Source organism: Galeopterus variegatus, unplaced genomic scaffold, assembly GCF_000696425.1.
Source record: "Galeopterus variegatus unplaced genomic scaffold, G_variegatus-3.0.2 Scaffold152, whole genome shotgun sequence".
Taxonomy (NCBI): Eukaryota; Metazoa; Chordata; class Mammalia; order Dermoptera; family Cynocephalidae; genus Galeopterus; species Galeopterus variegatus.
Window position 1 is genome coordinate 124608 of NW_007726263.1, and position 27839 is coordinate 152446.

Below are 27839 nucleotides of genomic sequence, written 5' to 3' on the forward strand. Positions count from 1 at the left end.
AAAAACATCATGGTGAGCATCCTCTGGTATACATGGGGTAGAACTAATTCTGTCAGATTCACAAGCCTCACTTGAAGAAGGGACAAAAGAGAAGAGCAAAATGTTAAGAGCATAACTGTAGGAAAAGCTCCATGATGCAGAAAGTTATTTGTCATTTCTAATCAAAGGATGTTTTAATTAAAGTCACTTCTTTTCAATCCTTTAAGTATAATTTAAAAAAAAAATTTTTTTTACTGACACTACTGCTAAGAAGTCACTGATATTAAAATACTAAAAAAAAATTCATTTAACTTGAAGATCATTTTTAGAAGCCATCATTTCTTCAAAAAGTTATTTAATATGTAAAACTAAAACCAAATCTCTTTATATTAACTTCTGCCCTTTTACAAGCCAAACTGTGTTCTTCTCTTTACCATGCCAGGCTAAAAATTCAACCATTTGCCACAGAAGCCACATGTGAAGTTCTGCATAATCAGTAACAGATGATAATATAGAGTACAAATGACAGATGATCTTAATTAAATAATTTATATCCATTGTCTAAATCTCTCCAGGGCTTCTCTGTTTTATTTTTTACACAGTGGCAAATGTATATTGTCAAAATATGTTACTGCCTAATACTTTGTGAGACCTCCCAAAGTAAGTAATTAAATTTTAATGTTTTTCCAAATCTGAAAATCCAAGGAATGTCCTGGTGAAGCTAAGAAGCCTCCTCATTTAGACTCATACTGGGAAGGAACACTGTGAAGAGGAATACTCTCTGATGAGCCACCATTAGCACTGTGTCAAATGACATGTCTGAAGAAACTACCTTCTAGAATTAAGTATAACTGACTTCTTTTCAGACAGTTTTCCAATGTCTGCAAAAATTACAGAGTAGATAATAACATTTAACTTGGATCAACTCCCATCTTGACTTCTCCCTCAATAAAAAAAACTGTTGTAAATGCTAAATGAGGAAACAATGGCCACATTTTATCCCAGTCTGCCCTTCCTCTGTAATGAAAATAAATTGTGCCTTAAGCTGCCAGCCTTATGACCAAAGAGAGTTCAGGAGACCTGGTTATATTATAATTTAAAAGCATTCACTGCTCTCCTGTCATTTTAAAAATCAGAGACTGTCTTAGTAGAACAGTGAACTTAAGTCTCTAAAGACTTTATTCAATGTTGTTCTTTTGTTTCTGTTTCTCTCTGTACTGCCATAAATCTTGCTTGGATATGTCGCATGAGATGTTTATTTTTCATTTCTCCTGAAAATGTTTTATTACCTGTATTATGAATGCATGGATCTTGCGGGTAACAAAGGCTTAACAGATTTTCTGTTTTGATTGAATTCTCCCTGTGGTTCTACTTTTGTAACCCTCCATGGAAACCCTCTACATTTAACTTGTAGGCTCTTGGATGAGAATGTCCAAGTGGAAAACGTTCAGGCAGTTGATTGTGCAGTAGGAGAGAGACAAGACAGAGCTAGGAGTTGAGATCAAAAGAGCCAATATTCCCTCCTCGGGAGAGCCTGCAAAAAAAAGGAGCAGGGAACTAAGGAATAAACTTTAGATAACACCCATATTTTGTTGTATGAGATAAGGGAAACTTTTTTTTTTTTTGGATGATCTGTTCACAAATCAAACTCAAAAGACTTCTTTATATTCCCTTCAAACCAGCTGTTGATTGTGCTATCCCCAATTCAGTTCTGTAATTTGAATATCACACTGACTCCCCCACTTTCAATCAGTCTTACATTCCATCAGTAATTCCTTTATAATATCATTTAATTTCCTTTCTCACAGCCACCATCTTAATTCACTGCCTTGATTTTTGTGTTAATCGTGTTACTGGTTCCTACTTTGTCTATTACAGCTGCCATCCACACCCCACTGCAGTCTATCCCATAGACAATGCCAGCCTTTTAATCTTTCTAAAATATCGTCATCTTCATTCTGGCCTTGCTAAACTTGATGAGTTCCAATTGTTTCTGTACCCCTTAATGTGTTCTTCAGGGACCTGAAAACAATCTGGTCTATCTTATATTTCTTATCTGTCTATCTTCTATTTCTCTCTAGCTTACACAGACTCATTCCAACCAAAAAGGCCTACAGCTGCACTGTTTCCATGCCTTTGTCATGCTTTCCACCTTGAATGACTTTCTGGCCACTCTCTACCTATTTCTACTCCCTTTGTTCTTCAATATCAAGTCCCATATTTTATACAACTGAATGTAAAGCACCTTGGTATATAGCAGTTCAGTAGCTAACTCAGGACTACAGTGATTTTATTCTCCTCTGAATTCCTATAACATGTCATCTTGTAATTCCTTTAGGAACATAAAACCCAATTACATTTCAAGGTGTTTGAGCCCTGATCAGTCTCTAGATCTCCAGTCTTATTGCATTTTCAGCTGGGCAATTTTTATCCTCATTTATCCTGATGGACCCTTTACTTTACCCCTGATTGTGAAATGTGATTGTCTGGAGAGACTACACAGTCAGACTAACTACTTACTGTTTCTAATGGAGATGCCCATTGGTAGAGACTACCATTAATCCTGCTGACAGCCCCCAGGTGGTCTTTACTGGTAGCTCCTAGAGTATCTATTGTCAGTTGCTCCTGGTTGAGACCTTAATACAGGATATTGGCTTCAGGTCCCATTGGCCAGGATTCTTGTTAATCACGGTTTTCATAACCATCTCCCAGGTATTGTCAGAATCTACCAGAGGCTCAGTGTCTCAAAGTTTGAATTCGATAGTGTTAACACTCCCAGACGAGGTCTAGAGGGAAGTCCACAGAAGAATGCCTAAAAAAAGTCTTTCATTCCTTCTCTAGCACAAGAGAGCTATTTTAAGGAACACATTTGGCATCCTGTAGTATGGCATTCAAGGAGCAAGGCAGTGAACATTATTATCCTTATCACATTCCTGGTTATCTCCTTAGCCTTCCGCAGTGGTCCACTGACTCTCCTAGGGCTCATGGTGAGGCTCATCCTCAGCAGGAGTCCTCCCCAGAGTTGCAGAGTAAAGCCTGGCACTTTTCACTGTGTTCACACTCAAATAATTTGAGAAATAGACGAAACTCAAATTTCTTTTCACTTCTCTCTCCATTTTGTATAGAAGCAGCTGGACAATCAAGTCCCCAGGACAGCTCTGTATGTATTTAATAAATTTTTCAAGCAATAATATCCAAACTGAATCCTAAAAGCGATTCAGTCAGTCACACACTTAAAACATAACACTACGTTGGCATTTAATCATGTGGGGCATTTCATTATTTGGCTTTTGGGTATTTCTCCTTATCTTGGTATATCTTAAATCCTTCAAGAGAAGAAAACATATATCTTTGTGTTCTCCCACATGGTCTTTCACAAACTAGCATACAGACTGAGCATGCTAGCATGGAACTAACTCTATGCTATGGATTAGCATAGAGTCTATAGTTCCACTAGTATAGAATTTAGAATAAGCATTTGTTAAATAAATGAATAAATGCTATATAAAGCTTTAATTTCCAGAAAATGACATTTCTAAGAATTGTTAGAAAATGTATTTAATTCTGTCAGAATGCCTTTGCATGTAGTTCTTTTTTGTTGTTGATTTTGTGCATTGCTTTATGAGAATGCATAATGCTTTTAAACGTTGACATCATAAGAGCTAATTCTAGCTAACTGAAGTTCTTTTAACTGTTTCATAAAGATAAAATGGCCTCTAAGGCTGTAACTTTTACCAGTTTACCAAAATAAGTAGGATACAGTTTTGATTTACATAGCAACATATGATGCATTGATTGAGCTAAAAATTGTTTTCTAAGAAAACTTTCCAAAGAATGGATTAAAATTGATAATAGTATACACTCAAACTAAACAAAAAGAACTAATATATTTGTAGAGGCTTGCAAAATATGAGAAGTCCTTGACAGGTAATATTTTTAAAGCACTTATTGAACCAAATGTGCCTTTAGAATCAAGACAGAAAAAATGAGAATCAATTTTCTTAGGACAATAAGCAGAAGATATTTCTGTGTACAATTCTGTAAAACTTGTAGCTCTCCAAAGTATATTCATTAATTTTCTGTCACTTCAAGTGTATAGGACAAACACAAGTTATCATGAAATCATTTTATAAGATTTAGCTGAAGACTGTATGTACCATTTTGCACAGCTTCAGTCTACACTTCATTTCTAATTGCTCTGATGATATTTTACCAGGAAAGCTGTAAAAATTTGAAAAATGTCCCTATCACAAATGTGTGTGATTGAAGCAGATAATGGCTTTCACATACATAGGATAAAAAGACCTTTACTAAGTGACCTTTTATCATTTTGTTTGCAGTGCTTTCTAAAAATTACTAACCAAATGGATAATTTATTTCTTACTTTTGGAACTGGCAGGCTTCACACTTAGGCTATTATAGCCTACAGTAGTTCTTTCAGACTAGAGCAGTTACTATAACTTGTGTCTCAGACATTTGTTATAATTTAAAATGTCATTTCGTAAGAAGCACATTAAGGTGATAATTGACTTCATTTTCTAATGCATGTGTACAATTTGGCAGAAAGTATTATTTTTAAAATTTTTGCCTACTAGGATTACAATGTAGCACAGACAATTCCAATATTTCTAAAGTCTTATTTCTACTTTTCTTATTTCTTAGATGCTAGAATATTCTAGAGTTCTTAACAGAAGTCCTGGCTTTGAGATTTAAAACAGATAAGTGGCTAAAATAATTCAAAGCCTATTTTAGTTTTAAAATATTTCTTCAACTTTCTTCATTATTCCTTCTGTACTCATATCATTCTTCCCCAGAGTGTGAGGGATTGTCCAGGCCCTAGTTGAAAGATGAGACCAGCTTGTGCATTATCTCTCATGAGAAAAAAGCTATGTTTTAACAAATTAATTGGTTGAAAGGAACTTTTTCCTTACTTGTTCGTTTTTCCTTCAGGTTCTTCCAAGACAAACCTGTGGGCTTTTTACTCACACAATTTTCTACAAAGAATATCCAGGAGGCCCTAAAGAGCTGGACAAGAGTATCCGAGGAGGTGAACTTTTTTTCACTGTGGTCCTCAACCCAGTAAGTACTTTGAGTTACTCACCAAGTAAATAATGAAAAATGACAGGGTGGGTGAAATTACGCTGACAGAGAGGCTAGAGATTGAGTAGCTGGCCAAATCAATATGAAGTTCTAGCTCTAAAACGGTATTAAAAACTAAATGGAACCACATCTGGAAATGGGGACAAACTAATTCTACAAGTAGCAGTGACATATGGAACTTATGGTAGAACCAGGGAAGTGCTCCAGCAGTTCCTCCTCTGCATTGGAAAGTGATCGGAATTCAGAGATTCTTGCTTTTATGAAGAATAAGATTTTTCACCTGTAAAACTCTCCTATTTCCACTGTGGACCAGTTTTTTTATTTAGGTGACTATTACCTCCGTTATTCTCCCCCTCCCCTGCCCCATTAAAGTTAAAGAGTAATAGCACAGTAATTAGATAAGCAAATGTAGTCATACTTCCTATCTTGATGTTTAGTATTGTCTCACTAGGTCACAGGCTGAGGCAGAGCAGCCCTGTTTAATGGGCTGCTGCCCTTCCTCCTTTATTTCTTAATGCTTGTGTGTCAGCTCCGTGGTGAACCATTTGCACATACTTCTGCTTGATGCAAGTATTATAAAGTTGTGTAGAGAAAGAAGCACTATCTGAAGTAAACTGTATAAGGAAAAGAAATTTTTATTTCCCTTCCGAAAATCACTAACATAAAAAGTAAACCTAAATTTATTTATCAAGAGATGTGTGGGTTTGCCCCTGGCATTAGCAATATTCAAGATGAAAAAATGTAATTATCTCCAAATGTGAAAAAATTTCTACCAGTAGAAAAATTGGGTAAGATAACCAGAATAAAATTTGATGACCTCTTTTTTGACCTTAATTTTACAGGTTCTGCAAATAAAAATGCAGGTATTTTCATCATCAGCTGTGTTCAATAACTATATCTATTTTTTAGCTCCTAGAAAATGAGATGGAAGTAAGGGTAACTCACCTTTGGGCAAAATCTGCACGTTTTCAAAAACCAGTATACTTTGGAGTATCATGGCATTTGGCTTGTTGGAAGTTTATCAACCTTCAAGCCCCCAAAATATAAATAGTTCTGATTTATACACCAGAAATAATCTGATTCTCCTAATTTAGCTATTCTTTACAAATGGAAGTATCTTCTGAGTCCCTTCAGATGGTTTTCTTCTCTTCTTTCTCGGTTTGGCCGGTAATACAAAGGCAAAAAGAGTTAAACCAATGCCTGAGCATGAACTGAAGAATCAGTTAAAATACTCTTAGTACATTAACATTTTCACAAATAATTTTAAAACCCTTTAATCTATAATCTATTAAATTCTGATGTTTTACATTTCCTTTTATCATACAGCAATAGGACTGTGAATGGATAATCGTCTATTTTATTCTTTTAACCAATAGTTTCTTTGGGTCTTAAGAAGTTCCTGCTAGTAGTAATATTTCAGATCTTTCTAAACCAAATGAGTTTCATTTAACATGAAAGAAATTCAAAATTAGGTCTTTCATGTACAATGGATTTCTAATAAGAATTTCACCCATTTTATGATAAATATTCTCTTTTCATTAATTAAAAATCAATATTATTTTCTTAGTAAGAGTAAACTGTCCATTTTAACAATTTTCCAGTTCCACCTATCTTAGAAAGATGTGGTAATACATAAAGAGTGTGATGAATGGAACAGTTCTGCTTTAGACAGAATTGTACTTCTTGTGGGAGCCATCTTATCTCCCAGATGCTCTGAACAAAGATGTCACCTTCTTGCTTCGTTGTTCTTATGTCTAATCACAAGATGTTCTGAATCTTTGCTTATATCCTTGTTCAATAAACAGATTCTAGATATTGAGTCATTAACAATTGGCTCAGTTAACAATTGTTATCTGTGGAATACTTTGCCTTCCTTCAATATGCTTGGTAATGAAGTCAGTCCTTGCTTTACTTATTAATACAAAAAAAGAGTTGTAGCTTGCCACAAGATTCATGCTCTTACCACACTTACTTGGAATTCAAGTGGAGCAAATCTCTGACAGGACAGCAATATTATACTTCCTTTATCAAACCATTAAACATTCCACGAACCGATAGCTAATCCCTTTATGCCTGCATTTTATTAAATACTTTTTGTCTCTATGTTTCTCAACTTGATATAGCATCCTTCCACCATAACCGCCATACTCTCCCACCCAAATTCCTGAAAGCTAAATCTAATTTGTATTTCTCTTAATAAAGAAGAAACAAACATGGATGTGATAGAGTATCTTAAACTTGGAGTAAAACATGGCTGGATTACAATTAAAATAAAACAACAAAATTCACACAAGAAAATGACTTGCACAAATAAAAATTAATCCACATTGAAATGTTTTTAAAATATACATAATTTTCTTGTATATGTAGTGTGTGCTTATCTATAAAATTCATCTGAAAGGAAACAACTTCTTTTTCCTATTGGGAAGTTTTATGTTTCTTTTCTTATTTACTAGCATTGGAAAACATTTTAATAACAGAAAATGCTTTGCTGAAAAATAAATAAATGATAACAACAACAAATTTAGACAGTAGAAAAGTGATTACTGAACATGCCTGATAATGATTACTACCTGGGTGACTTGATAAAAAAAAAAAAAAATTCAGACTTAATGCATCAGACTCTACAGGGGAGTGTTTTGGAGCTCTGTGTATTTATCATGTGTTTTGCATGATTATTGCAATCAGGCAAAGTTGGGAAATACTACAGAGGAAAAAAATGGAGAAGTAATTCTGGTAATCAAGGATCACCAAAAACTGCTATAAAAATTGTAGACCTGTAATCAAGGTATCAAAATTGAAAATGACTCCAAATCTGTAGTAGGACTTAAAAAACCAAGATAATTAATGTTTTTCTAAATGATCAGAAAACTCTAGCTTTAACTAGAGTTTTAAATAGAGGTGACTCTTATTCATCCTTTAAAACTTTAGCTTAAGGGTCACCTTTCTCAGAAAACCTCTGCTATGATATAGAAGCCCCTCCTTGTGTTTCCATAGCATCCTCTGCAACCTCTTTCAAAGCACTCATTATCCTGCACTGTAATTGTAGGTTTGCCGTTAAGTTGTTTGCTTTTCGTGGTAGATAATATGTCTTTTTTTTCCAAAACTATCCCAGGGCCTAAACATGATATCTTGTACCTATCTTTTATTTAACATATGTTTGTTAAGAAAGAGAAACTGACTTTTCTAATGACCCGGTACAAAAGAGCAATGCTATGGTTTGAATGTGTCCCCCGAAGTTAATGTGTTGGAAATAATCCCCAATACCACAGTGCTGAGAGGTGGGACCTTTAAGAGGTGATTAGGTCAACAAGAAGGTCCTCACAAGATGCCAACACCATGCTGTTGGACTTTCCAGACTCCAGAACTATGAGAAATAAATTACTTTTTTTACAAATTACCCAGTCTGTGGTATTCTGTTATAGCAACACAAAATGGACTAATATAAAAAAATGAATCTAAAAGGAAAGGAAATCTCAGTCCTGGTTAGATCATTCTCAAATCCAAAGCGTAAGTAAAACCTGTTTCCCAAGTTGGGTGAGACTGAATTGTGTATTATTGTGTACTGTTCTTCACACATGTAATTGTCTTCCTGTATATAGACTTGTTTTTGTTGAGTTCCTCTGGTTTAAGAACTAGAGACTTACTCAAATTACCTCAAGTAACAGGTGTGGGTGACTCCAGAAAGCTGAACATTTGGGTATCACAGGACCTAGAGGGTGTTCTGAGTCCAAGGCAGCTCTAAGGTCCATAAAAATGAGAATTACTAGTCTTCACCTTGCCTTAGTGCTCTAGCATGAACACAGCAGATGCTTTTCATGTGTATTAGTTTCTCTTTTTTCTACTACTGACTATATATGTTCCTTCTCTGTCTCAAAAGTGCTGATTGTTTATGGTTCCTGCAACCTTGTTAATTAATTTTACACATGGCCAAATGTGAGTGCATCAGATGTTCTCCATATCAGCATTCACCTTCAGTTGTAACGGCTGATTGCCTCCTCCTTTTGTCGGTTCTTAGGTCAAATTTCCAAGCAAGGGAATCTATTTGCTCAGCTCACATTTTTGAGTCAGCCCATGTCAGTCCTGGCCTGCTGTGGAAAGGCTGTTCTTGGTCCATGTCCCCAACCCCTTCTAAATTGTGATTGAGCAATGGCAGCCTAAGGGCCATCCTTCAGCAAAGACTTGGAAGGGGCAGGCACTATAGCAGCTATGTAGCCTTGATCTGAATCCTGTGGGAATAGTCATTATGGTCTCCAGACAATCCCAGAGATTTGGAAGTAAGCTGAACCTCTCTTTGGAGAGGGTCTGAAGATTAATGTTGAAGCTTGTAAAGTCTAAGTAAGTAGCTCTCTTAGGTGGGACCAATTGATTTTATTTATCATTTTACTATCTATCTTGCTTCATGCCTCTTGGAACTTGGAATGCAAGTTCTAAGAGGGCATGTACATATTGTTTTGTTTACTCTATATTCTCTACATAAGGAACTGTTTCTGGCATGTAGCAGGTACTTAAAAATATTTCGCAAATGAATAAATGAACTTGAATGTTCAAAAAGGGGGAGAGTGGTTTACTGGCAAAGAAAATTATGTTCCCCCCACAATGGAATACATTCAGTTATTTTAAAAAAAACGTTGTATAATAATTTTTAATGACATGAGAAATATTCATGATATATTCATCAAAAAGTTATAAGAAAATTAGGTATAAGTATGGAAATAAACTAGACAGAATTCAGCAGAATTTTAGTAGTGGCTTTAATCACAGGATTAAAGATGATTTTCATTGTCTTCTTTGTCTGATTTTTATAAAATGTCTACAATGAATACTTATAACTTTAGCAAACAGAAACCTTACAGGGATAGAAACACAGATATACACAATAAATCCCACATTAATAATAATAATAAAGAATTACCTAATAGTGAAGGACAGAAAATGGAATTATTTTGTGTTATTGGTATATCAGGGATATAATTAATATTTACTTAGTTCTGGTTGTTCTCTGTAAGTCTCATATGTTACCTAATACCTGCCTCACAGTGAGGTTATTTGTATATATCTCTCTTCTATTATGAGGGGACATTCTTATTACAGGATGATCTATATGTGTTTCATCTTTGTGCTTCCTGTTGTGTCTAGATCAATGTTTTGCATCTAATAAAAGGTCACCAAATGTTTTTTAAATGATTGACTAAATGCATGAAGAGTTATGTTTCAGGGGCATGACTTGATTTATGGATGTGTTTCATCTTTGTGCTTCCTGTTGTGTCTAGATCAATGTTTTGCATCTAATAAAAGGTTACCAAATGTTTTTTAAATGATTGACTAAATGCATGAAGAGTTATGTTTCAGGGGCATGACTTGATTTATGGCGTATCAAAATGTGAATAATAAGCTTCGTTGTAATAAAACTACACTGAATTCTGGAAGATTCTCTGCTTGTATGTAAGTGAAATTTGGGATTTAGAAAATTTTTAAGTGGCCCTAAATCTTTAGCAGGTTTTCACAGGTGATGATAAATTAGCCTGAGGTGGAAAAATTGAGTATTAAAGCTGGAAAGGACCAGAGAGGTTATCCATTCAGTCTCCTAACTTTAGGTGTGAAACTGGAATCCCAATGAGATGACCTAACTGGCTCCAGAGTACTTCTGTAGTATTCTATTGAGAACGCCATCCTTCCTGACTCAGTTTGGTGCTTCTACTACTACACATACCACTTCTGCATTCCTGGTTAAATTGGCTTTAATATGATGCACATTACCTCTTAATGTGACTCGGTTACCTTGGACTGGGAAAACATATGAATGATTTCAAATTTCAGGCCATTATATAGGAAAAAACAACCAATCTCCATCCTGGGTAAAAATAAATTAATTAATTAAATAAGTACTCTTTTTTAAAAAGCCATAATAAGCAGTTATAGCTAAGGAAAATGTCTAATGTACTTTTAAAGAATTATTGATAAAGAACTATGTTCTTTTTCTCTGAAAACAATAAACAGTATTGATGTTACTTATAAGTTGATGGCTTTTAAACTTATAAAGCCAAAACATTTTTTTGTTGTTCATTTGCTATCCTTCATATCAGCCCTATTTTGCTATCATTAATGTTTTTTGCTACTAACTGTGGTATTATATAATTATTTGCCACTGTGAGATTAAAAAGACTGCAAAAAATATCATGATTAAGTCTTTTTGACCTCCACGGTTAAGAAAAACAGAAGTATGATAAACTCTTATGTCATTGGAATGGATATTATTAAGAAAATAGATATTACTTTAAGGAAATAAATGTTATATTCCCTTTTTAATCTTTTGATAGTTTCCCATAGCCTTCAGGATAAACAGAAAATTCCTTCATTTCGGGAAAAAAAAAATCAAATCTGGCTCCTGCTCACCTTTCTGGTTCTCTGCTTTCAATATTCACTCCACAAATACAGAAGAACTCATAGTTCCCTGAACACAACTTACTATTTCATTCTGTGTCATAAAGTGCTATCGCCTCAAATTGGAATGCCTTCCCACAAATGTGATGTCATATATCATCTTGTTATAGAAGACATCTCCCAATCATGCAATTTGATTTTTTATGTTTCTCCTCTGTGTTTTCAAAGCACACAGGCATACCCCTGCTATAACTTGTCCACAGTACTATATTAATCATCTTTATCTTCCAATAGTTTTTGAGTTCCTTAGGGAAAACATCATGTCTTACTCATTTTATATTCACAATACATTGCAAGATTTTTGGCACATAGTAGGTTCTTAATAAATGACAATGCATTAACTTCCCATGCCTGCATCTTTTGAATTTGAAAGAAAATCTGGTTGCCTTCAAAGTACTTAACCACAGAATTCACTTGCTTCCAGAGGGTTTGCATAACTGGGCTTTCATTCTATCCCAATAAGTCATTCGGCGAGACCTTTTTAAAGTCATTAACTTTATAAAAAGATGCTCAATTTCACACATAAGATTCAAAGTTAAGCTACATTGAGATACTATTTCTTATCTACTAGATTGACAAATATTCAAAATATTGACAATATTAGCAAGGCTATGAAAAAAACTTTCATACATCCTAGTGAATGTGCAAATGGTGGAACCCCTAATGAGAGAAATTTAGCAGCATCTAAAAAATCTACATATGCATTAACCCTTTGGTGTAGCAGTTCTACTTTTAGGACTCTACCTTGAATAAAGAATTACCACAAAATCAATTTTCTTACACACAATTTGAATGCAGACCAATATTTCAAAATGTTATTCAATACAGGATTATTTGTATTTCAAATAGTGGAAACAACCTAAACATCCATGCATAAGAGACTGCTTGAATACCTGTGGTACAGTCACAAAAGAGAATACTGTGCACATAAAAACACAGTGATGAAGATCTCAACGTACTGTGATTTCTGCAGTGTAAGTGAAAAAAGAAGAAAAGCTAGGCAATTTGAAAATATATCAATATTTAACTAGTTATACAAAAAGAAATACAGGAAGGATATACCAAAAAATAATAAAATGCTTGCCTACAAGGGGCGGGTGGGATGAGGGCAGGAGAGAGGAGAGGTGAGTGGGAGGAAATGAGTATACCTTTTAAATAGCTTTAAATTTGAACCATGCAGTGTTTTACACAGTCAAAATAAAAAAATTTAAAAAGAATGAGGTAGATAAAAGCAAAGTTGAAAATTGAAGACAAATGAACAAATGAACCTAACTATATATCAAATGGATGTGTCTAATATATTACAGAAAATAATTAAAATAATTTTAAATACAGTATTGTGACTATATACATTTAGTGAAACACAGATAAATATCTGTATTGGAATTTTAAAGTTTATTAACAAATGTTTTTATTGTGGGATTTTTCTTGTAATTATGAAACATTTTTCAAGTATTGTCAGAGAAAATAAATGGATATATCTATGCTATTGGGAACTGAGTTTTCACTGTAAAACAAGGGATACAAATAAGGAAAAGGGGGATGAAAAGGGAGAATCATAGTATTTGAATTTGAAATGAGGAGATTAGTAGAAACTTAAGGTTTCCTAACTCTGTCTACTGAAAAAGCCTAGAATCAATGCCATCTAGTAGCAAAAATCTGAGTGACTGCTCAGATTTTAATTACTAAATATTTTCTCTTCAAAAATAACTGGGCTTTTTGGAGAAAAGGCTGATTCCAAGTCAGTGACATGGAAAGTACAAATTGAGTCAGGAATACCTTGTACCAGAAAGGAATAAAATACTCAAAGATGAATAGGGTTGTATTAAATAGGACAGAAATCAGCCTGGGAGCCCTCTTGATAACTAAATTTGAGATAATTTGAGCACCAAAAAAGAGTTCATAGAATATTCAAAATATAAAGAAAGAAGGGAGTTCTGTAGAGAAGAACACCAGCCAATAAATGCAGAAGTAATCATGGAATTTTAAAATCGCCATTTTGCAAACTCCAATGAAAACAGTTGGTTCGGGCAAGAATAATCAATGGTTGCCAAAACAGTTGAATGAAAAATCGTTGGGAAACAGCACTTTCAAACAGTCTTAAAATTTCATTTCATAAATTACTTATTAATTACAAAGAGAAAAATGATCCTCTATAATGGAAAAATCTGGTGTTTTCTACTTTAGCCAAGTGATCAAACCTTGCATCACTAATAGTGGAGTAACTTAACAAGATAACCTGATATTATGCATCTCCTAATGTGATTTACTATGAAATAAAGAAAAATATGAAATAAATATGAAATATAAATAATATAAAATAGTATAATAAATATAATAAAATAATATAATATAATATATAGTATAACTAATAAATATAATAAAATGATAATATAAAAATAATATAAAATAAAAAATGGAAAAAAATTTTTTAAATAGCAAAAAAATCAGCAAAATGGTGAAATAGAGAGTCCCAGATTCTCCTTCCTCCCATAGAGACACCAGTTCAAAAACAATATATGGACAAATTTCCTTGTGAGATATCCAGAAACAAGAGGGTGCTGGACCCAAGCAAGCCTGAAACCAGCTGTATGTATGGAAGCCAGTAAAAAAAATTTATGGCATTCACTTGCCATGGTCCATCTCCCTGGCTCAGCATAGAGCAATTAGGAAAAAACTCCCAGCTTCCCCTTGGGGCGGGAAAGAGAAGACTGAAACATACATTCAATGTTCAGACTTTTCACGGGGCTGGCTGCCTGAGGGACTGGTTTCTATCTTGCCTGCATCTAAGCACTGACAGAAAAGGGCACCAAGTTAGGGGCTGCTGAAAACAAAAGCAACAGTTTGGGGGCGGGAAAGAGAAGACTGAAACATACATTCAATGTTCAGACTTTTCACGGGGCTGGCTGCATGAGGGACTGGTTTCTATCTTGCCTGCATCTAAGCACTGACAGAAAAGGGCACCAAGTTAGGGGCTGCTGAAAACAAAAGCAACAGTTTGGACTAGCACACATTTACTCACCATAGTTCCTCCACCACCTCCCCAACTCAGTGCCAAAAGAACAAGAAAAAATCCCCAACTCTAATCTTCCCCCTGAGGAGGCAAACAATTGGCATGTGTATTCAACAGTCAGTCTTTGGGGGGAGCTTCCCAAGGGACTAATTTCTGTCTTGCCTATCTCAAAGCACTGACAGGACAAACATACTATAGAAGCTAGGGTCTACTGAAAACAAAGGAGAGCTGGGTGACTTCTAGAAGCTCCAAAGAACCTGCAGTACTTCAGATGGGTACTAGAGGAAGCAAGAGATTACAATCTCCTGAAAAATAAACCAGTAAATCCCTCTAACTGGGATTTTACACACACATGTCCAGAAAAGAAACATCCACAGTATAGGTTTCAGAGGCCCTCAGATTCCTTAGCCTGAATCATTGGTGAAGGTTTTTTCTTATACAAAGCCAATTCTGTAAAGACTGAGAGAGGTAGCTGTTTTTGTTTGTTTGTTTGTTTACTTGCTTGTTACATGAGCAGATCCCAACAGAAAATAAGAAGGCACATGAAGAAACAAGGAAACATGGCTCAATCAAAGGAACAAAGTTAATTTCCAGAAACCAACCCTAGTGAAATGGAGATAAATGAATTATCTGACAGAGAATTCAAAATAACCACCAAAAAGATGCTCAATGAATTGAGAATAAAAGTGCATGTGTAAAGTGACAATTTCAACACAGAAATATAAAATATGAAAAAAGAACCAAATAGAAATCTTGGAGCTAAAGAATACCTTAACTGAACTAAAAAATTCCACAGGTTAAAGAAACTGCAAATCAGTAGCATAAGGAAAACTGAAAAATTCACAAATATGTGGAAATTAAGCAAAATACTCTTTAACAAACAATGAGTCAAAGAAGAAATCAAAAGAAAAATTTTAGAATATCTTGATACAAATGAAAACAAAAACACATACCAAAGCTTATGGGATGCAGCAAAAATAGTGCTAAGAGGGAGGTGTATAGTGATACATGCCTACATTAAAAAAGAAAGAACTCAAATAACAACCTAACTCTACCTCAAGAAACCATAAGGAACTAAAAGAAAACAAACTAAGCCCAAAATTAGCAAAAGAAAATAAATAATAAAGATTAGAGCAGAAACAAATGAAATAGAGAATAGAAAAACAGTAAAAAAGATCAATGAAACTAAAAGTTCGTTTTTGAAGATTTAAACAATTGGCAAACTTTTGTTTAGTAAGCAACAAAAAAAGAGAGAAGATTAAAATAAATAAAATCAGATATAAAAGAGGAGACATTACAAATGACCACAGAAATAAGAATTATCATAATGCATCTACATATATACCATACACAAAAGTCAGTTTTAAGTGGATAAAAGACCTAAACATAAGGCCTGACACTGTAAAAATTCTAGATGAAAAGCTTCATTATATTAGTCTTGGCATTGATTTCTTGAAGATGACACTAGAAGCACATGCAACAAAAACAAAAATACACAAGTGGGACTACATCAAATTAAAAAGCTTATGCAGCTCCACCCAGAAGCAGGCAAGAAACAGAATACCCAGGGTCCTAGGCACCTGGAAGCAGGCAAGAAACAGAGCATGCCAGAGTCCTAGGCAGGAACTGAGGGCTGCTACCCTTCACCCAGAAGCAGGCAAGGAACAGAGCATGCCCAGAGTTCTAGGCAGGAGTCAAGGGAAGCTCCTTCCACCCAGAAGCAGGCAAGAAACACAGGACACCCAGGATCCCAGGCAGGAGCCAAGGGTAGCATCCCCCACCTGGAAGCAGGCAATAAGCCCTCAGAAAACACCACTGCCACATCATGGCTGCCACAAAAGTGGCTCAAGGCCACAGCAGTAGCCACCGCCACCATGCAGTCAGCCCAAGACATTTGACTACATAGAAACAAGGAGAGTTAACAGTGAAGACCAGAAAAAGAAGAGGACATCACTCTCTTCAAAGCCCACCCAGAGTATAGAAGAAGCAACTGCTCTACCATATGACAAGACATCTGTGTAGAGATACTAGAAATACAAAAACCAAGGAAAATATGACACCACCAAAAGAACACAGTAATTCTCAGATACCAGACCCAATAGAGCAAGAATCCCTTGAAATGACTGAAGAGGAATGCTGAACAACAATCTTAAGGAAACTCACTGAGTTACATGAAGACTCAGACAACATAATGAAACAAGAAAAAAAATCCAGGATATGAAGGAGGAAATTTACAGAGAGATTAATATCTATAAAAGAATGTAGCAGAACTCCTGGAATTGAATGATTCATTCAGCAAAATAAAAGACACAACCAGTATCTTAAACCGCAGGTCTAGAACAAGCAGAAGAAAGAATTTCTGATCTCGAATATAGTCTTTTCAAACCAACCCAGGTGGACCGGAAAAATAAAAAAGAATTTTAAAAAATGAAGAAAATCTAAGACAGCTAACAGACAACCTTAAGCATACAAAAATTCAAATCATGGGTGTTCCAGAAGAGGAGGAGAAAGGAAAAGGCATGGAACACCTGTTCAACAAAGTAATGACTGAAAACTTTCCAGGTATAGGAAGAGACATAGACCTTCAGATGCAAACAAGAAGCAAGACAGAAGCAGTGGCCTTGGACTGAGAAGTCACAGCATCACTTCCTCTGTCACAAAAGCCTAATCACATTCAAATGGAGGAGAATTAGATTTCACCTCTTTATAGGGGAGTGACAAAGTTAAAGAAGAGAGAGAAATTGTGGTGGCCATCTTTGGAAAATGTAATCTGCCATAAGCAATTATGGGGAAATTGGGAAAACTTAAATATGGACCATATGAGAGTACTTCAAATAGTTCATGGAAAAATAGAATTAAAAGTTTGTATGAAATTTTTGAAGTACCTTCATGTAATAGATGATGTTGAATTAACAGCAAGTTTTAAGTGTGATATTGATATTTGGTTATATAGTAAAATGTACTTATTCTTAGACAATACATGCTGAAAGATTTAGTGGTAGTGTCTTAATATCTGCAACTTATTTTCAAATGATTCAGCAAAGTAAAAGATGAGTAAAGAGAGAAAGAAACAAAAATTAGGCAAATATAGGGTATAAGCAATTGAGACTTGGTAAAGGCTATTCAGATGTTCATTATACTAATTAGTTACATTTTCCACAGATTTAAAAGATGTTTCTCAAATAACTGAGGGGAAAAGAAAATATATCGGATAGCATTATTTCCCTGCTTACAATCCTACAATCCTCTCTCTTCAGAGTAGAAGGCAGCCTTCTTACCATGACCTACAAGACTATATGCAATCTCTAATTTCATCTCCAGGCAGAGAGAACAGCAAGTACAAAAGCTCCATAAGTGTGCTTGTCATATTTTAGAAACAGCAAGTTGTTTACCATTTCCTATTTTTAACCGATGCCTCTTAAACATCTTATACTTAAACTTTCATGTACACTTCTTAAGAGATTTTCTGATTTGATGTTAAACTTCAGTTCCTTGTCTACTCACTTCTTTCTCTTGTAGTAGGAACTTCAGCCCTCGAAGAACTCAGTCAAAACTAGATCATTTCTTACTACCCCATAAAAGGATTGTGCATTCAGCCTAGCAGAGGGATATCAGGACCAGTGGTGAAAATTTAAGAAGGTTCCCAGTTACATTCAAATTGGGGGTTTTACCAATTTGGTATCCCCCTCAGGATACTTGAAACTCAGTTACCACCCGAGCATATAGTAGTGTATTATTTTTGAGATTTAGATTGCCTTAACATGCCCTGTAATGATTCAGTAGGTTCTTAACAAGATTTTACTTTGCAGGATTTAATCCACTGGCTTTCTTGCTGGCTGCCTTTGGCTAATGCTGCTCAGTGTTCTGTGCGATCTCACTTTCCTGTGGCCCTAGAGTGCAGTGCCGCCTGTTGCAGACAGTGATTTCCTGTCTTGGATGGAGGCGCTCAAAGAAGCCATATTTGCATTTGGGTATATTTGCTCCTGATGTTTCAGCCTTGGATCTCAGTGGAACTGTGGGTCCTTCTGAAGGTCATGTGATACTCCTGTCAAGGGAGGTGTTAGTCACACAGATAATTGGATAATTGGGCTTCTGTTTTCCAGAATGAGTGGGTTTACCACATCTTTCCTTCCAAGCCAGTAACCCGGTGTTTAGTAGTGCCTGTTGGTAAATCCAGATATGGGGCAAGTGAGCAGTGTAGGTCCTGGCACAAAAAGGAAGGACATGCTCAGCTCAGTTCTCCTGCTGAATTTATTCTGTGCTTCCATGTAAAATGTCAATAATACTGTTACAATAATAATACAGGTCACTTTTATTAGAAATTAGATATTTAGTAGGTTTCAAAAATTATTATCAGTCCATATGAATGCTTATTGCAGTTGGCATCAGTAAAGTGAACACATTCCAGGTGAGATTCTCCTGGTAAAAGGGCTGAGGCATTGATTTGTAGTAAACAGGGAGGTTTGGCCAGGTGACCTTTGTGACTGTGAGATTACCATTTCCCAACTTGGCAAAAGCCTTAAAAAACTTTGTGCCCTTAATTACTATGATTTCACTTCTAGTGATCTATCCTAAGGAAAGAGTACTAAATACAGAAAAAGTGTTAAGTATAATGGGAAAAGCAAATGGAAACCAAATGAATGTCCCACTGAAGGGAAATGTTTAAATAAATTATATCCACTTAGTAGATTTTTATGCTGCTTTCAAATTTCATGCTTATGAATAATTTGGTAAATAACATGTAGTATGAAAGATATGTATAAAGAGAATATAAAATTGTACATAAATGTCAAAATTTTGTTTAAAAAACTGTACATTAAAATAATGAAAATATTTGCATCTTGGGATGCTGAGATTTGGGTATTTTTTTCTTTGGGCTCTTCTGTGTTTTATAATTTTTTTAATGTTTTCATCACTTTTTCTAACAAGAAGGCTAAAGCACTGATTCTGAAAGTGCAAAAATAAGAGTTCTTATTAGGAAAGAATGGTTAAATTTGTCTAATTATGAATTAACATTTATACAAATTATTCTAAGATAATATATTAAGGGATTCAGTTAAATAATTGTTTTTAAGTATCTAAAAAATCTTTTTCTTCAAATTTCAAAATATTAACACCTTCTAAAAGTCTATGGCATAAGAGGTAAAGCACTAATAATGATGTTGGCTACTGTAATTCTACCTTCTCCCTTTAACAACTCTATGGACTGCAGTCAAGAACAAAGAAATAAACAAGAAAGGCCCCTTGAGAAGAAAGAGAAGCAGACAAAGGGAACCTACTTTTTGCTAGGCAGTGTGATGCATACTTTTATACATAAGCTTATTTAATTCTCAAAACAACTCTATGAGGATACACACACACACACACACACACACACATATTCTTATTTGACCTTAATAGCAATTCTGTGAGGCATTTTACAGATGAGGAAACTGGGGTTCAAACAGGTTATTATGTAACCTCTTGATCAAAGGGAAACAAATAATAAGAGAAAGGTCCCCTTTCTTTCCACTGTCATTGTGCTTTGTTGGTAGAATATCCCTGGCCCACACTCATAGCCTTATATAGCCTCATTTTTAAACAGAATTTTGCCACACTTAGTCTGGTTTCTTATCCTAATAGATATATTATGTGCAAACCTTAAAACATGAGAGAAAGGAGAGAAAGAATGCTAGAGCAATAGCTGTGGGAAATAAAAGCTGACAAAAGAGTAAACCAAAAAACCTATTAAAAAGCAGAACAGGAACTGAAATGAAATAGCTGTGAGGCAGAATGGAGCTATTTTATGACAAGACATACAACCTATGCAACACTTAGGTAATCATTATATTCAATACTTTATTTTCCACGTACTCTGTAATATAGGTGGAATGTAACATAAAAATTATTTTGTACAAAGGGTATCCTAGCCCTCTACTTCAGGGGTTCTGGATAGATGAGTTTTTGTTTGTTCGTTTGTTTCCTTTTGCTTTTATAATATGTAAAAATCCAGTAGAAGACTTACAAACACAAGCTGATTTCTAAACTGAGGCCCCTTATAAAAGGCAATATCCAGATTCAGAACTTGCTTTTCGCTTATCTAACTAACCAAAAGCTGAAACCAAGTAGACTTAACATCTACTTGGTTATTGATATGCTTTGAAATGTTTTGCTAGAACAACTTAAAAATGGAATTGAAGCATCAGCTGAAGCTTTCTGTGCTACTGAGGTTTAAATTGAATGCTGCGCTTTCTATAAACATAATCTTTGTGGTTTAACTTTAGGCTGTTCTCTGCGGTCTTCCCATATAATGGGAATGCGTCAGAAGCACAGCTTCGTTTCCTGTGTAGGCTGGAAACTGTTAACTGCAAAGTTTGGAGACAGTCTCAGAGAGCTCTTTGCCATATGTTAAACTAAACTTGATATGAAAAATCGCAGCTTCGTTTCCTGTGTAGGCTGGAAACTGTTAACTGCAAAGTTTGGAGACAGTCTCAGAGCTCTTTGCCATATGTTAAACTAAACTTGATATGAAAAATCGTATCACTTTCCAGTTTCCCAGAGCATTAAAAAGAAAAAAAAGAGCTCAAGCTTTATAAATATAAAAAGCATCTGTCTGCACAGGAAATTCTACTCTATTATTTTGCAATTGATCCCTACTTATATTTACAAGAGAAATCAGATCTTATGAACTATGTAGGAAGCAACACTCTATTTTGCTCAGAATTTTGAAATATATATTCATAATTCTATACAGCTGGCTGGACTGTGAACTATCATTGTAGAGTTCTCAACAGTGCTGCCCAGCATGGTCCTAAAGCACTTATGTCCCCAAATGAAATGAGATGGAATATTTTGATAGCATGCTGCTGACTTAAACATTTCCATCAGATGTAATTTTTATGTTTAAATGCTCCCACCACCATTTCCAACTCAAGAAGACTCATGAGCATTCACAAAATGTTTGGCACTTTTTTCTTTCTAATTTTTTACTTCTCCTTGACTCTCTGAGCTTCAAAAGAATTCTCTCCACAGTCTCTCACCCAGGTGTAAGTGTCCTTGAGTTAATCCTCAGGAGCCCTGTTAAGAATCCCTTTCTGTGACTACCTTCTTGCCTGCCTCCCATCATCACCTATAATTTTGTCATTTCTTTTGCTCTGAACCAGCTTGCTATGCTAAAAGCCATTCCTTCCTTTCATATTCTATGACCCTCATAAGAGTAACGCTGAAATCTATGACCAGAACCCTGGTCATTCATCACAGTCTAACTCCACACTACCTTTATAATACCCCATATTTTACCAGCAGCCCTCTCTCAGACATCATTATAAACCTTTTGGCTTACTTCATCAAGTCAGTCCTAAGTCTTTATCCCTGATTTCACTGATTGTTTTCTTCCCTTACAGAGGTACCTAAAGACTTTTTCCAGCAGAATCTCTCTGCCTTTTTCATCTAATAGCCTGTCCATGCCAGTATTCCCAACTAAACTCCCTTTAAATGTGAAACCATTAATTTTTCTTCCAAATTCTTTTCTTTTTCCCACTTTTATCTTGCCTCGTTTCCACTCTATTTTCATTCTTTTAGTAACTTAAGGCTCCTCTTGCTCTAAGTTCCATTTATTTCTATTCCTTTCTACAATGTCATATTAACATCATATATTAATAATTATTACTCATCTATCACCATGTAGTGCCCATGTTCACTAACTTCCCTGGCTTAAAAGTTGCTGTCTTGTCTATGTTCTTTTCTTTATGAGACAACGCTTTGGGATAGTATCTTTTCTCCCCCTATGTTATCACAAAAGGATTAAAATGGTTCTCCCAGATAAAAATGTATCTACCCTCTTTTACCTCAAGCACTGGGAGGCACAGGCTGTGAGATTTTCTTTATAGAGGACGAAGATGAACCATATTCCTGTGGCTACTGATAACCTCAATTGCACTTTCTGCCTGTGCCTGTTCCTGAGGATGTGTAGACATATCAAACCTCTCTCTCAGCCTGGACTTGTGTAGGAAAAGAGCTTGACATTCATTAAAGCAGGCGTTTCTTCTGTGAATTAGAAAGTCTCGGGGGAAGAGACCCAATATAAATGTGTATTCTCAGTGTGGAATTGTTCCTTCATGTTTACAATGTCTGTGTATCTTTTTCTCTGTGCTAAATCTCAGGTAGTCAGAGACACTAGCTGGTCTGTGCTGCCTTCCACTCCCTTTTAGCCAATGCATTGCACATTCTTATATCCAGTCAAAGTGAGGCAGAAAATGCAAATGTATATCATTCTGTTTTATTAGGTCTAGTAAGAAGTTTGTCATATAAAAGGTTAAAACTTTTGGTAATTTTATATGGTGTACTTCTAAAACATTTAATTATTTAGTTTAAAATAATTATTTAATTATTCTAGTTCCACTGTTGAATTTAAGCAAACCTGTCCCCTACATATTTTATCATCTCCATCCGTATATTTAACATTATAAATTCTCTTAAGTGTTTCTGCTTAAATTACTTTGCATAATGACTTTATAACATTGTGTGCAGGTAGAGACTTGCATGTTACTATGGTAAGACAATGATCATGCCAAAGGTCATTTATTATCTAACCTTTCATCATGGTATTGATGATTGTCAGTTCATCATCTGTCATCCTCCACCTGAGAGAATTAAGCCCTAACACCCTAATAAATCCTTTGCATGTGATGAGTTCACTTCTCTACCTATGTATCCTTCTTGCGGGAATTAAGAAAATAGGCATTCAAATCATTTTCTGAAGGGTGGAATTTTCTCAAAGTACTGTTTGAGAAATGCTACATTAAGAAATATTTATTAAGCTTCTAATATGAGACACCCACTATGTTAATAGATCGAATTAAAAATAAAAGCTTTGTAAGCCATGACCTCTTCTCTTAAAGAATTTATATTTTACTTTAGGAGATATAAAATAAAGATCTGAAAAAATGGAGAATAATCAAAATACTATGTAATTTGAGATTGGAGAATAATCAAAATACTATGTAATTTGAGATTGAATTATGCACTATCGACTTGAAATTTGAAAAAGAAAAAAATCACTGTGAACTACATCAGGAATGTAGGTCTTCAAGGAGAATGTGAATTTAAGTTGAACATGAAAAATGAAAACTTGAATTATGCACTATCGACTTGAAATTTGAAAAAGAAAAAAATCACTGTGAACTACATCAGCAATGTAGGTCTTCAAGGAGAATGTGAATTTAAGTTGAACATGAAAAATGAAAAAATTGAATAGACAATAAAGTTCTCGAATTGTGGAGAGATAAGGAGGGACTGAGGACAAGGGAGAGCAAAGCTATACAAGCAGAAGTGAGCAGGTTAGGTGACAGAGCCAGTAAGGAGACCTGTCTGATTTAGGCAAGAGAGGTAAACAAAAGAGCCCTGGAGTGAGTCACAAGCAAATCATTTAAATAATCCAAATAACGAATTTCTGAATTATTAAAAAATGAGTTAAGTATTAGTCTCACAGGATTGTGGTAAAGGCCAAGTTTGTGAAGATAATGTATGTGAAGGTGCTTGGAAGTATACATATTATTGAGGACTCCTGGGAAATAGGATTGGATTCTTAGGATAGAGACAAATTAGGAAGGATTTTGCCATTTGCCTCTTTCTCATCAAGATAGTATACAGATTATTCAGAATTACCTATGCTGTAAAACATGAATTATTTCTGAAAAATTAATCATCAAATCAAAGGCAAAAGCATCCTTCTAAGTATTTCTTGTCCTTGATGAAATCATTGTGTTCATTGCTTTTATCAGTTTCCATTTGAAGGACATTTAAAATGCTCTTCTATTTCAATCTCGTTATCCTCAGTCAAGGTCAACATATCTTATAATTTAGTTTAAGATTACAGCCTCATTACCCTATGGGATTTTCCACCACAATTATTTAAGAACATAAAGCCAGATATATTTTTGTAACAAAAGAAAATGAATAGGGTTTGCCCATGGAAAGATACATATCACCTTTTAATTCTATTTTTCCACAAACTTTTTAAAGAATCTTATAGCATTTTGAGCTACAGAAAGAAATAGGGACTTAAAGGTTCCTGGAAGGTGGTGGTGACAAGCTATGGGAGTCTGAGGGGAGGAGCTGCACTGAGAACAAAGGTTGTCCTCAGGTCGTAGCCCTCAGAAGAATAGGTGAAAGGTCTGTCTGGCATGGTATCCTGGGCATGGAGACCTTTAGTTTCCTCTCCTGCCATTTGATTTAATTTTTCTAGTTAATGTAGATTCCAGGGAGGAGTTCATGAAAATTATATTCCTTCTGGAGGAATTTGCCTTAGTCAAATAAGGGAAACTTCAGAGAGAGCCCTCCCTTGTGCTTTGGGGAGAGAAAGATGATCAAGAGACAGTGGGTGGGGGAAAGTCAGAGAGACCTTGTTCTGAGGCTGCTTCTTTAGTTCAAAGTACTCAGCATGGGGGCTGGCCCGGTGGCGCACTGCTACAGTGCGCCGCTTGGGAGCGCGGTGGCGCTCCCGCCGAGGGTTTGGATCCCACATACAGACCAGCCACTCACTGGCTGAGCGAGGTGTGGGCGCAACACCAAGGGTTGCGATCCCATTGCCGGTCCCGGTCCAGTACGGGTGCGACACTGAGGGTTGCGATCCATTGCCGGTCACGAAAAAAGACAAAAAGGAAAAGAAAAAAAAAAAGTACTCAGCACGTCAAAGTGCCATACTTTGGGGTATCGTTTTCTGAGCCCCAATAAGATCATGATGAATATTTCAGATACAGGTAATCCTGGATCAAAATTATAAAGTGCAAGGCCACAACACACAGTGCTGCTGGAATTTTTAAAAGGGAAGCAATCTTATGAGTCTTTTGAAGTCTCAATGAAGAATAGTGGATTTGAATGAGTCTTCCTGGATGTTCATGATTCAATTAGGTAAAGAGATGAAGAAGGCAACCATCTGCAAAAGAAGAATAGTCCTCAGGTGTTCAAAAAAGTCAGGAGGGGCTTTACTGAAATACAATGTTGGAGAATAATTAAAAATAACGTTGGATATTTAATGTCAAGATCAATGAATAACTCAGCCACTACACACACTCTGCTTTAATTTCTTAAAGCATGTTCTATGGATCTAAATTATATCTAAAAGGCCTAAGTTCCTTTAATAATTGTATCATACACATGACTTATTTATAAAACAAGGCTGGAATCAGTCTGGATTTTTCACTTTAACATTATTTTTTAATTGTAGTAAAACACATAAAAAAATTACTACCTTAACCATTTTTAAGCATACAGCTAAGTAGTTTTAAATATATTGACATTGTTGGGACTCAGATATCCAGGACTTTTTCAGCTGCAAATCTTTAACTCTATACTGATTAAAAAAGCAACTCCCCATTTTCCACTCCCCCAAGTCCCTGACAGCCATGATTCTACTTTCTGTCTCTATGAATTTGACTTCTCTAGGTACCTCATATAAGTGGAATCATACAGTATTTTTCTTTTTGGGACTGGCTTATTTTTCACTTAGCAAAATGTTCTCAACGTTCATCATTGAATATTGCAGCATGTGTCAGAATTTCCTTCCTTTTTAAGGCTGAGAAATATTCCGTCATATGTTTATACCATATTTTGTTTATCCATTCATCCATCAATGGACACTTGGGTTACTTTCACCTTTGGCCATTGAGAATAATGCTGCTGTGAACATGGGTGTACCAATATCTCTTCAAAATCCTGCTTTCAATTCTTTGGGCTATATACCCAGATACAGAATTGTTGTATCATGGGCTAATTCTGTCTTCAGTTTTCTAAGAAACCACCATATGTTTTGTATAGCAGCTGCACCATTTTATATTCTCACCAACAGTACACAAGAATTCCAGTTTTTGTACAAGCTCGACAGCACTTGTTATTTTCTATTTTTTTTTTGGTCCATTTGTTTTATAGTTAGCTTTCTAACAGATGTGAGGTGATTATAATGTTGTCAAGTATCATGATTTTACCCTACTTGCAAGCTAAAAGTTAGCCAACTACAATTCTTGGATGCTGGCAGAAAGCATGAGATACCTAGGTTAAAGATAAAGGACAGCAATAGCCACAATATCAGCACGTGTGACAGTTCTCTGAGCCCCAAATTCCATAGGAGAAGTAAAGGGAGCCAGATGATACTGCGTGCAGTGGGATGGATTACACAAGAGGAATCCCAAGTTTATGGAACCCAAATCTTATATAATGGGCAGTAGGCTGTCTGACTTTTGTCCTGGAAAGAGACGTTTTTATTATAGTGGACAGTAGACAAATCTGCCCTTTGCTCTGAGGGAGGCACTATTTCTGTCTTCCAAGGCTGTTTACAAATATTCTTGAAAAGTTAGTCCAGAAAAAAGGCAGTCAATATCTGCTTATAAGACTTACAGAAATGTGAGAGAACCATTGAGATCATTCCCTGATAAATATCTAATCATATTTTTATACTATTAGCACTACATAAGAAAATATTTATTCCTGTAAATCAGGTATACTGGAAATGTAATTCCATTCATCTGACTGATGGTAAGAGTTTGGTAGGGGTGACAGAGAAGAGGTGGAGGTCCACTCCAATTAGACTTTTAGAAAAACCTAGAAAAGTTACTTGGTGCCTGAAAAATGAAGTAATATCCTCTAGTCTTGTATCCTTGGTTTAAATGAGTAAGACTAACAAGATGCAATGAGAAATCTTATTCTTTTTCCCATGACTATCCCTGTAAGCCAGTCTACAGGGCTAGTTCTTCCCTTTTCCCCAGAAAAAAGTCAAAAGTAAGTCTCTTAACTTTGGGGGGTTATTCTCAGATAATAAAAAGTCCTCCAATCACTTTAGTAATGAAATAAGCCTCAATTTAGTTAAGTAATGTATCCAGTCTTGTGTAATAATCAAAGTACTGAACTTCATTCAAGATTAAAACTTTTAACCCCATCCTACAGCTCCAGGCTACTGCAGGAAAGAAACTCTCAATGAGAAACGGGATGGTAGACTTTGTCTCTATGTCCTGCCTTACACCTCTGGTTAACAATGGCTTCTTTTGGTTTTACCCCTCTAGGGTCAAAGGGGTGGGGAGTGGAGCAGGAGAGGAGGTAAGGGCCAAAAATGTTATGTTTTAAATAGTTCTCCCATAAGTTGCTTTCCGGCTCTTAGGGCTCAGGAGTTTGTCTGTGTGGGCTTGCTGGGGATCTCCTATTCCATACATTCTCTGGTGATCTTTCAGATGACAGTTCCCTCACTAATGCAGAAAAATATATATCAGTCTCTGGAGTGGTTCTGATGCTTCACTCACCAGTCTTTTTTTTTTTTTTTTTTTTTTTTTTTTTT

The 27839-nt window shown here is 35.5% G+C and overlaps 1 protein-coding gene across 1 annotated transcript in view; it reads left to right on the plus strand.

Annotated features, from left to right (window-relative positions):
- Window positions 1–27839, plus strand: part of NDST3 (N-deacetylase/N-sulfotransferase (heparan glucosaminyl) 3) — a 164098-nt gene that overhangs the window by 86035 nt on the left and 50224 nt on the right. The window contains exon 4 of the mRNA XM_008592183.1: window positions 4930–5058. Coding sequence (XP_008590405.1) covers window positions 4930–5058 — 129 coding nt within the window. The remainder of the gene's footprint in view (window positions 1–4929; window positions 5059–27839) is intronic.